The sequence below is a fragment of the Kogia breviceps genome, chromosome X, assembly GCF_026419965.1.
Source record: "Kogia breviceps isolate mKogBre1 chromosome X, mKogBre1 haplotype 1, whole genome shotgun sequence".
In the NCBI taxonomy this organism is placed as follows: domain Eukaryota; kingdom Metazoa; phylum Chordata; class Mammalia; order Artiodactyla; family Physeteridae; genus Kogia; species Kogia breviceps.
Window position 1 is genome coordinate 25,164,391 of NC_081330.1, and position 15,588 is coordinate 25,179,978.

Below are 15,588 nucleotides of genomic sequence, written 5' to 3' on the forward strand. Positions count from 1 at the left end.
GCCAAGATTCAAATGCAGACAGTCCAGTTTAGAGCCATTCCTTGCCCTCTGATTGCTCCCAAACTAAGTAGGAGACACAGCCTTCTACTAGGCAAGGGTCAAATGGCAACACCTTGCTCCAGAGAGTTAGGTGCCAAACCCAAGGGCCAGGAGTGAGTATATAAAGAGCTGGGCAGCTCCAGGTCTCTTTACCCAGGAGAGAGCTCAACTTTCCTCATTGTTCTCAACTTCTCCTTATATTCTACAGATCTACAGGCAGTAGAGAGAAGAACTGGGGACAGTAAGAGTTAGGACTGAGAGAAACCAGGAGATCAAAGGACACTCTTAGTAACTCTTGCACAAAGTGGATCGAACTATTGTAGGAGGCTGTGATATTTAGTCCAAGGGGGGACTAGACTCCGAGATGTGTCAGAAGTGGATTTCCAGTGAGTTGTCACCATCTGAATGGCAAGATACTAAAGTGATTGTCAAATGCTAAGTGTCACCAGGAAATGGGAAGGCCCGGGGAAAGATGTGTGCCATGTGTATGTGCCAGGGCAGTGCTTGCTCTCGAGGAGAGTGGGCCGTATGAAGTGCCTCAACAACCCTCAGCTCCCTGGGGGCGCTTGACTCCAGGACCCATGAAGAAATCTCACTGATGCCCAAGGAAATGAAGGCGCTTCCTCTGGGGAGGCCCTGAGCAGTTCCTTGCTGCCCTTCCTTGTGTCCCTCCGTGGGCAGCTCCATTTCTAAGAGACGCTCCAGGGCCTTGCTGCAGAGCCAGTCCACTGGGTGCTTGGCCCAAGTGTTTTCTCCTGAATCAACCGTCAGAGGACGTGTGGATGCCTCCTGAGCCTTCCAGAAGTCAGGGGGCCTACTTGTGTACTGTTTGGATAATGGATGGTCACAAAAGAACACAAAGGATGATTCCTTGTGTGATTAACAGCAGACGGGACTAGAGAGGAAGAGTTTATTGGGGAAAGAAGACTCTAAGTCTTCCCTTGAACCTGTAGTCCTTCAAGTACGCAGAAAAATGCATCTCAGAGTTTTTGATCACAGAATATCTGAAGAGCTGTCGCTCACAAGAGGCAAACTGGGTGGGCACATTTGGATGCATGGGTGAGAGGTGTAGGGGGTCACGGTGGTGGGCTGCTGATCTGAAGGTGTGCCATGATGCCTTTCTTGGCAGAAGAAAATAATCGTGGGTTTGGGGCAGAGCTGAGAACTGTAAAAGGCCTCAGAGGGCAGCTACTCAGGAAGGAAATCTGGTCTGTAAAGTGACAAGAGATTTTACTTTTCAAATGAAACTACGTTTCTGTTTTTAGGACAGAAAGCCCAAAGGATTTTAAACGAATGATTATGTTGATAACAATAATATCCAATATGTGCCAGGCATTACTCTAAGTACTTTATGTGGATTTGCGAATTATCTCATTTAAAACTCTCAATAACCCTATGAGGTGAGGATTATTATTATCCCCACTTTATAATTGGGAAATCAGGCACAATCAAGTTAAGTAACTTGCCCCAAGGTTCCACATCTAGTAAGTGGAAGAGCTAGGATGCAAGCAAGAATAAGCCACAACTGGCTGGAGGTACTGTCCATTGGTTTCAAGGATTCAATAGTTTCATCACAGTCTTATAAAGGCTGAGAATAGATGAATATGATGAGAAGTTTCCAGATGTAGTAGAAGAATCTGAGGGGGCCTCACTTTGGATGGTCTTTCCTCAGTAAGCAATGAAGTGAGACTGTTACTGGAAACGGAGGTGGTAGGATTTGGACAAGAGTGAATGATGGGATGTACAAAATGGCAGCCTCCTCAGAGATCATCCAGATGAATCTCCTCATTTTAGAGATGATACAAAGTAGAACCAGAGAACGGAGTGGCTTGTCCAAGGTCATTCAGGCAGTGGGTGGCCGAGTTGAGACTGGAACCCAGATCTCCTAATTCTTGCTCCATTGATCATTCCACTCTACCCCATACCCCCCTGCAGTTTTAACTGCTTCCCAAGGCCCTAAGAAACATGGTATCTCAAATGTTATATTTTCTGTAAATGATTTTACAAGACTTCAACGTAACTTGTGTGGTATATATGTGGGTTATTTGGTCTGAATCGACACCCTTGGGGTGGTCTCAGTTACCCTTATTGGGAAATACAAAGTGCAGGAGTGGTTATCTGGCATTTAATAATTCTAATCAAGAAGTGGTTCTACAAGCACTTCACGTATCTTTATCTTCAATGGACACCAGAGACTTTGTTAATTAACATTAAATTTCTCATTGGTGAAATCAGTAGCGTTTAACGTATGTGGGTTGGCTAGACATATGGTAGAGGTGTTCCCAAACTAGCAGAAAGAAGATAGAAGGGTCTGACAAGCTCTATAGTGTTATCCCTTGGAACGGTACCCTAGACTTAATTTTTAATTCTTTTTCTCATTAAAATAATGGCAAGCAGGCATAAAAATAATTGGACAGCCTGTCCTGTAGGCTCAGTCAAGTCCAGCTCCCTTTCCTTTTAGGTGCGCCAACAACACCTTGCACGAAGGTTCACTTGAGGAAGACAAAACAATACCCTAGTGGCAGGATGCAGCTAACCAAGAATTCTCATTATTTTAATGAGAAAAAGAATTTTGTATGAATTTTGTAGTTACTTTTACACCTGGTAGTGAGGTTATGGGGAGAAGACCTACAGCCCTCACTCTAACAATGACTGGCTATTGGTAGCCAATGAAATATACCTAACGATTGTGAATGACCAGTTGGCTTAGGTCAGTTTACAACTCCAAGCAACTAACTATACATCTCTATTTTGGACCCCTGTCTAAAGTTGGTGAGCCTCTGTCCCGGGGTGTATGGGGGGGGGGCTCCTACCCTGGGTGAATGTTGACAGAGCCTTACTTGACCCAGCGGCCTCCCAGTTGTGACCTGGGATTTGCATGTACCAGAATCTAAGCCGTTTCCCCCTTAGCACCGTCCAGAAGTACCTCTTTTGGCCTGCCGAGCGCTTGCTAATGACTCTGTGCCAGCGTTCTGACCTTGCTGCAGGCCTCAGCATTGCCTGGGAGAAGATTAGAGTTGAGCTGGCACTCAACCGTGAAAGGCCACTGGATATACAGTGTATGCATGTAAGGCCAAAAGGACAAAGGAGGGAAAGTTCTGCCATATTGAGGTACCTTGATGGAACACGAAGAAGAAAAAGTCAAAATAGGATTTTTACTAAGCAGAGATTTTTCTCTTTGTGTTTTTCAGTTAATAGAGCTTCCCTCAGCCAGTAACTTAGCTGCCGGAGGGAGGTGGGCGGTGTGGTGAAGAGGTCTGAAACTTGCACCTTCCACCTCCTACCACCCCAAGTCCTGTTGCAGATGTTTTGTTTGTCCCACGGTGGTTTACAACATTTGCATTTGAATGTATTCAGGCGGCGACCTGGAGTCTCCAGATTGCCACAGGCCCCACCACTCCATACCTGCCCAATTTCCACATTTACGTGATCCAACTAGCCTCTGTCATCATCTGTGATTTCAGCCGCTGTTGAAATTGAGTCCAGACTCTAGAGACAGGAAGATCTCAGGTAGAACCCTGACTCCACTAATTAGCTAGCTGTGTGACCTTGAGCTAGTTGCTTCTATATTTTTTGAACCACCTCTGATTCCTCTTTTATAAAACGGGGATGAGAGTAGCTCCTTTCTAGCAATGTTGTGATTATTCCATGAGATAAGGCATGTACCATGCTTACTGCAGTGTCTTCCATGTGGCATAGGTTCAGTGAATGGTAGTTATTATTTCAGCCCTACTGTTAAATTTGTTGATAGCAAGGATGGCACAATGAATGCTATATAAACTGATTGCAGTGCATCTATTTTTAACGAATGGGTTGGCATTTGACATGACATCTAGTTTGTAGCATGGCTAAGGACCAGTCATTAGCTAACAAGCAAAGAAGGGAAGAAGCATTGTCAAGATGAAAATCATTTCCTTGTCTCTACTTACCATCTCTAAGAACATTTTTGCTTTGTTCACCTCAGAGACTGTGACTTGAGGTTAATCTCTTAGTTCTTTCAAGTCTTGAATTGCCAATCTGAAAGCCAAACTCACTAATGCTTGCATGGGCTGATAGCACCTCACTTACTTACAGAAGTAACGTGTGTGAAAGTGCCTGGTACAATGCCTGGTGCTTAGTGGGTGCTCACCAGATATTCAGTATGAATCTATATATCTCTGTTTGCACTACCAGGGCTAATTAAACTAGTGATTCCCAAATCGTGTGTGCATTAGAACCACCCACAGAGCTCGTCAAAAAGGCCTATCCTTATATTTTCTGATTTAATATATCTGGAGTGTAACCTAGGAATTCATATGTTTAAAAAGCATCTCTGGTGATTCTGCTGCAAGTGGTCTAATTCAAGAAAACCTGTTTTAAAATAACCAAGTAGCCTTGGAAATAGCAATAAGGTATAAGAATATTTGAGAATCTATGACAGGTTCTGGCTGAATGTGGATGTTAGTGGCCTTTCTACCTTAAATTTACAAAGGGGTTCATCCATACAGAAACCCACACCCACATCCACGCAGTGATTCCTCTGTGGGCTGGGTCCTGCATCTCTTCCTGTCTCATCCATTACTGATAGCCAGATCCCTTCCTGGGTAGCAGCAAGGATGAGGGCCCTGATTGCAATGAGTAATTGGCAAGGTAGATTAGCCAATCACAGATAACTGAAAGGGCACTATTTTTGATGGTAACATTTTTTTTTTTTTTTTTTTTTTTTTGCTGGGCCTCTCATTGTTGTGGCCTCTGCCGTTGCGGAGCACAGGCTCTGGACACGCACGCTCAGCGGCCATGGCTCACGGGCCTAGCCGCTCCGCGGCATGTGGGATCCTTCCGTACCGGGGCACGAACCCATGTCCCCTGCATCCGCAGGCGGACTCTCAACCACTGCACCACCAGGAAAGCCCCGATGGTAACATTTTTTAAAAGGTTAAAAAGAATCCTCACCCCCCCCCATCACAAACTGATTATACTTCTGAAAATATCGCACAGTAATTATGGGGAATCCAGAGACTGAGATCATCTGTTGCAACAAAGACCCATGCACGGAAGAGGCAGCAAGCCCACTACCATCGGAAAGTTGTGACTTGGAGGGTCCAAAGCAACTAAAATCTTAGCGAATAAACTACCAGATTTTATCTATGGAGATCATAGATCTCCACAGATATCTCCATTTTATCTCTATGGAGATCAAATGTTGCAAAGCAGGTGAAGTGTATTTGAGGGACTCTTCCTCATCTCCAAGAGTCCCCCACTGTCCCCCGAATGCCCACCATCCATCTGGCGCCCCACTCTCTTGGGCTGGTCCCTTGTTGTGGGTCACTTACCCGTCTTGCAAAACCTCCTCTGAGGATCCTACAGGGTAACAGGTGGCCATCTCAACAAAGAATTCTGGTCGAAATAGTAATGGCTGATAAGGATTTAACTCATCCCCTTCCAGAGATAGCATGCTTGCAGTTTAGCACGGGTCTTCGGTGCCGTAACACAAACAAATGAATTTGTGGAATTTCAGACTAACGGCAGGCTGTTGGGGGGCAATATCTGGGGTAATAGGGTGCCATTTGGCAGTCCTCAAATGACACTGGGTAAGCTTTCATTGGCTACCCTGGAGCAGTCCTCAGCTCAGATGTATTAGAAAGTGACACCACTTCCCCTGCCTTCCCTCTAGCTCTCAAGTGAGTGCCTGGCACTGGCCTGGAAAATGGAGTCAATTTTTCAGGTTCTGAGGGAACCAGACAGAATTCGGGTTGTGTTGTACATGTTTCTAACCCTGTTGAAGGGCCGTCAGACAGCTGAGGAGCATGCCTTGACCCAGAGAAGCAAAGTGGAAAGGCAGTTGGAACTGCATGCCAACCGTAGCTCTCTTGGGCAGGTTGTTTCTAAAAGGGACACTTTGGGGTGTGGCAAGAAGCCAAGGTACTGTCAGCCTGGCTCATGAGCTACCTCCTCTCTCAGCCTGCCTTCCAGTCTCCGTTCCAATTCCCTACGAAAAGCAGCTCTAAGTAGATGCTCTCATCAGACACCTACAGACATGGCTGAAACGAACACAGGGTGGTTAGGAGTATGATAGGGACATCACAGAGTCAGACTGAGCCGGATGTGTCTCTTATAGAGCTTTCTTTGAAAGGTATGTGGGTAAGAGCTTGTCTGGGAGAGACTTTTTCTTTGGTAATTACAGTCTCCCTGCAAAGAGTGGTTTGAGTACCAGCAGTATTGTCGTCACCTGGGAGCTTGCTAGAAATGCAAGGACGCTTTAGTCCTATTGAATCAGAGTCTTCATTTGAACAAGATCCCCGGGTCACTGGTGTACACATGAAAGAAGTGCTGTTCTAGGCTGAATTGTGCCCCGTAGGGTTAAGGGGTCATGACCAACTGTGTTTCTTTTCCTCATCCTTATCCTTAACCCCATGCCCCCTTCCAAGTAAGGACAAATGATGGTCATGTTGAGGGCGAGTGCTTAAGAAGCCAGTGGTAGTTAGGAACTGAGGAGAAGGGAAGTCCAGACAGAGAGCTGTAAACACTTACTTCTCTGACCAACGCTCAAACAGAAATCCAGAAGAGAGCACAGTGAGTCCCCTACATACCAACAAGTTCCGTTCCGAGAGCGCATTCACGAGTCCAACTTGTTCATAAGTCCAGCAAAGTTAGCCTAGGTACCCAACTAACATAATCGCCTATATAGTACTGTACTGTAGTGGATTTATAATATGTTCGCATCTTTGAAAGTTTGCAACTTGAAGGTTCGTATGTAGGGGACTTAACTGTATTCTGCCTCTTTCCACTGGGGGGGAAGCCAGAGTGTACACTTGAGAAAAGGATAGGGAGGGATGGAGGGAGTGGGGCGGAGACACTGCTCGGCTAGGCTTCCAAGTCCCTCCAGAGGTAGATACTGCCTCATAATCACTGCATTCTATGTGCCATCCCAGGAAAAGAAAGCTTTCAGTCTGAGGCCCAGCTTTGCCACCACCTTTCTCCCCTCTTACGACTTCCTTTCCATGCCAGTGCATCCCCTGCCAATGCCCACATAGGCACCTTCAGACTCTCCAGCAGCCTCTTTTTTGGTTTGTTTTTTGGTAGTACATGCAAAAAGTTTACACTTTTTAAAGAACCACTTTATTGAGGCATGATTAACCTACAAAAAAGCTGTAGATATTTACTTCTTTAATAAAATGAACCCCTATGACCTTTGGTTGATTCCCAAATTACCACAAAGACTTTTGAGTTCAACGTGGTGAAGCTGTACCTCCCCTATGCCTTGGGTGTACTTACACCAAACCTACCACACACAGGGACCTTTTGACTTTGACCTATAGAGGTGTTCCCTGACCAGGGGCAGCTGATCTCTGGTTTGGGTAGAGTGAACAGCTCTTCTGCACCTCATGTCCAGAAACACCCCCCTTTGAGTATCTTTCCTTGGAATTGAGGCATTATGGTTCCCATAGACCCTGGTTTTAAAGCAAACACTCCCCAGTCAGGTATATTAACCCCTTGTCAGCCACTTTCAGCAAGATTCTTATATTAGATGAAAAGCCATCACCCTCAAAGGAGAGTAAAGGCCCTGAGCAGGATGGACTAAGGACAGAGATATTCTGATGGAGAAAGGGCATTCGGTCTGGAAAAGTCCAGAGCAGGAAACAGTCCCTAGGTCAGTTTATTGTGGGTGGGATACCAGGATCACAGGCCAGTTGGACACCAGCAAAAGGGCCTGGGCTGGGCAGACAGCAGGAGGGGAAAACGATGGTGAGAGAAGAGGTAGAAGTGAGAAGAGGACAAATTCTGTCCATGTTAACCTTTTGCCGAGTACCGACCCCTTCTGGGGACTGCTGCCCTGGCTCAAGGCTCACCCCACGCACAGGCTGAGGCTATTTGTCGCTCTCTGACTGAAGCCCAGACATTTCCCCAGCAGGGAGGGACTTGCCTCTGTGTCTGCACAACTCCCACACTCCTGGTGAAAAATGCCCGGAGCCTCCCACCTGGGGTTTGAATTGCACCCTCCTGTGGACATGTCATCTAATTAGACCCAAAGTATCAAAGCCAAAGGAACAAAGTCAAAACTTGATTTTTTTTTAACGGGCCAGGTAAAGTATGCAGATAATTTCCCTGACCTTGGAGAAGATGAAGAGTTTTCTGAAAGGTCCTTCAAATACATTTCCTGTCTCAATCTAAGAAGTTAAAAGTTAAATCATCTGAATTAGCATATTTATCCTCCTCCCCTGAAGGTATGAATTCTACCTTCTAAAATTCTGGCCCTCTCTTAAAATCCATGCTGTCTTTTCATCCTTTAGCCAGTTGTATAAAAATGACACATCTGTCAGCCACAAAGGAAGACTAATAACGATGCCTCAGAAGCTTCGTTTATTTTTCAATCTGTTAAAATGAAACCAGCCAATCACCTCTGACTACCCATAATAATGAAATTTAAAAATATACCAGGAGCCAAAAACATATAATAGAAACCTCAACCAGCTCCCACTATTCTCATTCAGTCTTGGCAAGTAGGGAGGGAAATGCAGAATTAAGAAAACGACCTCGGATAGAGGCAGAAGTGGAGGATGTGAGAAACTAGTCCCATTTTAAAGAAAAAAGTTAAAATTGCTGAGAGGAAGAAGAACCGTGGCTCATTTTGCAGTAGGCATAGATGGAGAAACAAGTAGTTTTCTTTGTTCCTTCCCCTCAGACCCTTCTTGCCCCCCCCCCCCCCCCACCGCCACCTCCCCTTAGTAGATCACCAGGAAGCCACCTTCTAGGGGAGGTGATACACTTTGCTGGAAGCTCACCTTTACAGCCTGCTGATTGCTATCTATTTTTATGGCCCAAATGAACAGCATCACCTTCCTCCCTCCTCGCCACGTAAAAAACAGATTAAAAAAAAACCATAATAAACCTTGTGAGAAGGTGACTTAAATCTTTGGCGACCTCTTCGTGCTTCAGTAGTCTAAGCCAGCTGGCCAGAGGGGCTGAGAAGTGAGCTAAGCCAGTGAGCTTATGGAAGACTGGCCAGGAGAGAGAGGGAGAGCGGCAAAGGCACAAAGATGGGGGAATTGGGGGGTGGGAGGTGGAGCTGGAGCTATTGACATTGGTTAGTGTGTGAAGATCTGTTTGAAGGCAGGAGCCGTGATACTGTGGGTCTTCACCCAGCTTCCAAAGATTACATGAAAAGAACAAACAAACCCCACCAAAGAGCAGAGAATAGGATCAGGGGAGACGTTTCTTTCCCAAATGGACTTAAACAGTTAATTGGATCCTGGCAGTTAGAATAATTAGATAATTTAAATTGTGACTGTGTGGGCAAGAGAGGGAAACCTGTCTCAGCTAAGGACACTTACTTGGTAGCGAAACGCGCTCAGTTATAAAAGGAGCGAGCTCTCAGTTAGCAGGTATATTTCAAATAGCTTGAAAAAAATGAATGGAATAAAAATTTGCAGCTGATGAGTTACATTTAGCCAGCAAAAGGGATTTTGCCTGGGGCTCCGTGAGAGCCTGTGCTCCTAAGTCCCACTCTCAGTCCCTCCATCAACAGATTTTACTTAAGCCAATGCGTTAAGAGCACAATTCCGCGGTGAATAACCTTTAAGGTTACATTTGCCTTTTCCTTGCTTCTTGCAAACAGCGCGTAATCCACAAGCACATTTGTTGGCTGTAAAGGTGTACAACAGCAATTTTTGCAATGACAGTGCAGAGAGGGAATATGAGATCTGTGTGCTAATGAGCTGACACTGCAGAGGCTGGGGTGATGTAGTGTGGAGTACACTACAAGTGCACAGCAGAAAGACACAGGAGGGGACTTCAAGGGAATCGGAGGCATTTCCTGAGGAACCAGGGGAGCAAAGCCACACCAGTGGGACTCAGCAGTCCCTTGGTGTTGCCACATTCCCCAAAGCCCTATGATGATCAAATCTGGTTTTTAAAGAACAGACGTGTATACAACTTAAAACGAGCCCTACGATGATCAAATCTGGTTTTTAAAGAACAGACGTGTATACAACTTAAAACGTGTATAACACTTCTTTTCATAAATACTGATTATGGGTGTATGGGTGCCTGTGTGTGTGTGTATGAATGCATGTATCCTGAAATCATAATATTCACACCATGCTTCTTTCTGGGGCTACCTAGCCAAATTGAAAAGTAAAGCAGCAAACTCAGTTAATCCCTACGAAATAAGAACATGTGCTCCAAATCAGCTGAGTCTCTTCGATGAACTTCAATTCACCTCTGAGCTGAGATCCCAAATGAACCACCTTTCAAAGCCAGAGATGCTTTTTTTTTTTTTTTTTAAACAAGAGGCAACTATTTATTTATTTGTGTGTGTGTGTGTGTGTGTGAGAGAGAGAGGTATGCGGGCTTCTCACTGTCGTGGCCTCTCCCGTTGCGAAGCACAGGCTCCGGATGCACAGGCTCAGCGGCCGTGGCTCACGGGCCCAGCCGCTCCGCAGCATGTGGGATCCTCCCGGACCGGGGCACGAACCCATGTCCCCTGCATCGGCAGGCGGACTCGCAACCACTGCGCCACCAGGGAAGCACCCAGAGATGCTTTTATTGGCCTCTTAAGATGCGGATTGAAGTCGGAGTCTGTCTTAAGCAAACCTCTTGGGGGTTGTGCAGAAAAGAATTGGTGGCTGGTGAAGAAGAGTCTTTAAATAACTGATGCCTGGGATTCATTGCAAGGAATCTCTCTGAATACATTGGGGGAGGGGATGCAGAGGGAGAGCGGAGAGCAGGGACACGTACAGAAGGCATTACCGTTTGATTATTTGGGGCATATTTGTTTACCTGCATACCCGTGTCCTCAAAAGTGTGTGCCTGCCGCAAGATTGAGGGTGCAGGAAAGATCATGAAAAGAGATCAATTCTAGTGTTAGGGGAAGCTGAAATTAGGAGTTTTGAATGGGAAAAGGGGAAAGTTTCTTTAATTTTTGCCATTCGATTCCATATTGAAGCAGACAGGAGAGGTGGGAAAGCAGGTTTGGACTCACCTGGGGTTTTCTCAAATTCTCGCTAGGTCTCAGGGAGGGGCAGGCCAGAGGATCCAGGGTTTTTTTTTTTTTTTCTCTGTGCAATAGTGCAATCAATTGTAAGAATGGAACCAGGGGTCACCTGCCAGGCTCCAGCGCTGAACTGGTATTGTGTGCCGACATCTGTGATATGTGATCTTCACTTCCATGAGAAAAAGAACTCTCAAGGCCAGGGAAAGAAATAAGATACACCTGCAGGGCTTCCTTGGCCCCCATGAAATGATTGTTTTCTGCATTCAAAGACTATCAGACAGTGGTAGGCAGCAGCTGCCAGGAGACAGCTTTGAGATCTGGCCCCCATTCAATGATTGTGACATTCAGAGAGGACTGTTTCGGGGACTGGAGAAGATGACAGCTTTCCTCCTCTGTCTTCTGAGCTGTAAAGTCTGAGTGTGCAACAGGCAGCTGGGTACACATCACTGGTTTCTGGAAATCTCTCCCGTGTGGGTCAGTGTGTGCATATGTGTGTCTTTGGCATAACTAAGAGCAAGGTCTCCTTTTTGTTCTTTTCTTTCCTGTTCTTTTCTTTCCCAGTAAGCCACACCCCTTATGCCACACTTTCAAGCCCCCAGCCATAACCCAGCCTTATAAGCTTGTAAGATAAAGTGTGGTGGACTTAACAGCAGTGGCGGGCAGGGGCGTTGATCAATTTCTTTTCCTTTCATGGTTGTCCCTTTATTGCCCTGAGAGGTAAGGCATTAAGGCAACTCAACACCAATACAGATGACTTAGTGCCTGTTCTTAAACCTGAGCTTTTCACATGGCAAGGATCATTTCCTGATTGCTCCTTGAGTAGCCCCTGGGCTGGCTAGTGTCAACCTGATTTGACCATAAACAGCAAGACCAAAAACCTTGGAAATTAATCATTCCTGAGAAGTCAATTAGCACTCTTATCTCAGTCAACATCAGTGGAAAGACACTAAAGTGAGTTGAAATAAACATTATTCATAATAAATCTGGGTAGTTTCATGTATTTGGTTTTAAATCTGTTCTAATTGATATTTAGGAAGCTGCCTCTGGAATTCTGCCTCTTGACAAGATCTCGGGGCTGCAGGATTAAGAGTCAGATGTGTGTTGTAAAATACAGGCTAGGATTACCAAAATCAGATGCAAAGTATAGACAGACATTTTGTAACTTTCACACTTAGCTGGAGTTAATAAGCTCCTATTTTTGTCAATGTCGGAAAGCCAAAGAATGTCAAATACAGAGTACCTCAGAACATGTTCATATAAGGATCTGTACCTTCAGCTAAAATTTTCTTAAAGCTGATAACTGTCACAATTTCTTGCAAAGTAATTCACCTCCATCCCCTTGACCTACGTCTTCAAATCCAAGGAAGCTGTGCCCTTGGAGACCCTTTCAACAGTTTTTGGAAATCACATAGCCTTTGAGGCAGAAGAATTTGAAGAAAATCATATACAAAGTTTCACCCAACCAAATATAAACATCATTTCTCTCCTGAAAGAAAATCAAAAATCAAAAATTCCCAACTACGCCAGCCATAAAAGCAAAACATATTTATGCCATCCTCACCCTCATTGTTGGGAAACTTTGCATGAAATAAGCTCAGATGAAGAATTAAGTCTTTCTCATAAAGCATTCAAGAAAAACCTGTGTCCAACAGGCTTTTAGCCATCTAAGTTCCCGCGGTTTTACTTCTCAACATGAAATGTCCCCTTTCCACAGGAACAATCACAGGGCACAACTAGCTGTTTCAGAAACTGCTTTGGGGGCTGATGAAATTCTTCCCTTTTGGTATTCAGGTTTTCCTGCTGCAAGCCTCCGCCTTCCACCTTTTGCTCTAAGTTAAGAACTGTGTTGTCCTTAACAATGGCGGGTAGGGGGGAGTTGAACAACACTAGGGGAGACAGAACAGAAGTAGCTTTCCAAAGAGTCACCTGAGCGCTTTCTCCCTTCCCCTCAGTTTGCCAGGCGTTCATCACTTGTAATCAGTTTGTGGTCTTATCAGTTCCTATCAGAGCTCTCTCGGTAAGAAAGGTGATATTCTAGAACAGAAAGAGGCCAGGGAACCGAGCCTGATCTGTCCCTCAAGGTCACTTGTTTGCAGAATTTCTCATATTTGGCTCCTATATATTAAGCGATTGTCAAATTCAGCTCATTCCTACAGCCAGTCAAGTAATGCACATCCTGAATTGACTCAATCAAGAGGCTTCTTTCTTTAATCTCATCTGAAGAAATTTCCCTGAACAACCATGCTATTTTTTCTCTTTTTTTTTTTCCAGCCGAAGTGGGGAAAAAAAAAAAGGGACGGGGTTGCCGGGGAGGGAGCGCCAGTTTAGCAGGGAGGAAAATGAAACTTTTGCATGAAACATTATTCACAACAGAGTTTTGTGTACTTGCCTTAAGTCCCTCCCTCAGCAGGATCCTCTGGAGTTGATTTATGTCACATGAAACCTGGATTGACTAGAGCCTCTAAAATGTCTACTAAGGCAATCGCCACCCCAGCACTTAGCAGACCCCAAGTCCCACAAGCAAAATGCAAATGAGGTTCCCAGGTCCCAAAAGGAGGAAAAGCAGATCTACTTACAAGCATTAGTCACAGAAAAACTATTGGAAGAATCCAAGTGATCTACGTGGTAATTCAAATGGAAGGGCTTCTCGGTGGTGTTCTGGTTGGTGTTGTATAACTGCACAGCAAAGCGGAAAGCGCTGTGCTCCTGCACCGTGTTTCTCATGAAAAGTCCACCTATAAGCAAAGGGAACCAAGATTTGGCTTGTGTCCCCGCCAGGAGCGGTTAGAAATTGGGGAGCTACAGATAGGCGATAACCTCTCAGTCCCGATGCATGATCATGATTGATTTTCAACCTGTGTGTCTTTGGAGACTCTTGTGAACTCAAATTTTGGCCAAGAGAAACCTAGTTTTCCTCTAAAGAGTCGGAGGAGAGGCTGGAGAGAAGGGGGAAAGGGGAAAGAGGGAAGAGGAGGCTGCTTTGGGGTAGGACGATGGAACCAAGAGTGGGACTTGGTTCTTTCTCAGGCAGTAGCTTCCTCTCCCCTCTTCCTCCGCTACCTCCCATCTCCACAAGCTGGTTCATCTTTTCCTGGCGCAAAGGGAAAGGTTGGGAAGAAAAACAATTTCATTCCCCCTGCTGCCCCATCCTGTTCCCCACAGGCCCCCACTCCCCCATGACAGTACAGGGGCTTGGTTCTGTAATGGCAATAATTCTAACTTCTTGACTAGTAAATCCAGGGAGAAGCCGAGAGAACTCCCTCCCAGCGCCCGGGAGCCGGGCTCCAGACAGACACAGAGGCAATTCATGAATTCGTGGTCTGCGTGACTTCGCCGCTCGCTGGCTCAGCTCCTAGTCTCACCCACGCCTCCTACCCCATCCGCCACTGACCTCGGTTGCTGCCCGGGTCTGGGGGAATCCAGGGTGGGCTTCCACTTCCCCCAGCGCTAGCCGGTCTCCCGGGACCCGGAGACGCGGGACAGGGCGCCCCGGACCGGGTTACGCGCCCTGGCGCAGCCAGACAGGCGGCATCACCCTGGGACAACTTCCAGCGGCGGCACGCACGCCATGGCAAAGTCCAGAGCAGCGAGCCGAAAAGCCGTGACTCTTCGCCCGGCTGCAGCCTCCCAGCCTCTGGCATGCCTCCCCTGCTCCGCTCAGCTCGGAAAACGCGGCAGCCCACCCCGCCAAGCCCCAGGAGATCACCTCCCTGGTTCCCGATGCTCCCCAGACCAGCCAGCTCTCTGAGGCTCAGATTCCTGAGATTCCTGCCCGATCCCCGTCCCCCGTCCCTTCCCAGGCCATGCAGGACAGGGACCCGCGGCCGCAGTAGCCACGCCAGGGCAGTGGTCTCGGGTGCAAGAGAGCCCAGCCCGACCGGCGGGCTGGCTCGCGCTTACCTATGCTGATGGTGTTGGGGAATCCTCCGTGAGAATGACCCAAAAGCCCCAGGACTAAAAAGAAGACCGCCCGGAGCACGCTTTGCCCCATTTTCTTCTGCCTGGCCGTGCTACGCCTAGAACGAAGCTGACAAGAGCATGGGCGCAACTCGGGAGTCTTCAAAATAATAATAGAAAAAGAAAAAGAATTCACCGGCTCTTTCACCCCCTCCCCTCAACTTGCTCTCGCTCACTCTTCCTTTCCACACCCCACACTGGTCCTCCTCCTCCACCACCTCCTCTCTCTCTCTCTCTCTCTCTCTCTCTCTCTCTCTCTCTCTCTCTCTCTCTCTCTCGCTTCCAGGCTCTCTCACACCCCCTCCCCGCCCCCCACCTCACTTCTGTCTTCACACCAATCTGGAAGGCGGGTTCATTGGCTGCAAGCTCGGTTCGCCAAAGCGATCTCCCTCCCTATCTCTAAGACAGAGAGAGACAGAGAGAGAGAGAGAGAGAGAGAGAGAGAGAGAGAGAGAGAGAATTAAAAACCCAAAACCCAAAACAAAACAAAAAAAGACAAAACACAGAAAAACAAACAAATCCCCCAGAGAAACAAAAGAGAGAGAGAGAGAGAGAGAGAGAGAGAAAGAAAGAAATTAAAAGAAAATCCGAGACTTTCCTCCCCCAGAAGATGGTGGGTC

The 15,588-nt window shown here is 46.6% G+C and overlaps 1 protein-coding gene across 1 annotated transcript in view; it reads right to left on the minus strand.

Annotated features, from left to right (window-relative positions):
* Positions 1–15,165, minus strand: part of GRIA3 (glutamate ionotropic receptor AMPA type subunit 3) — a 300,197-nt gene extending 285,032 nt beyond the window's left edge. The window contains 2 exon segments of the mRNA XM_059050062.2: positions 13,588–13,746; positions 14,912–15,165. Coding sequence (XP_058906045.1) covers positions 13,588–13,746; positions 14,912–15,002 — 250 coding nt within the window. The 5' untranslated portion in view covers positions 15,003–15,165.
* Between the last annotated feature and the right edge of the window lie 423 nt (positions 15,166–15,588).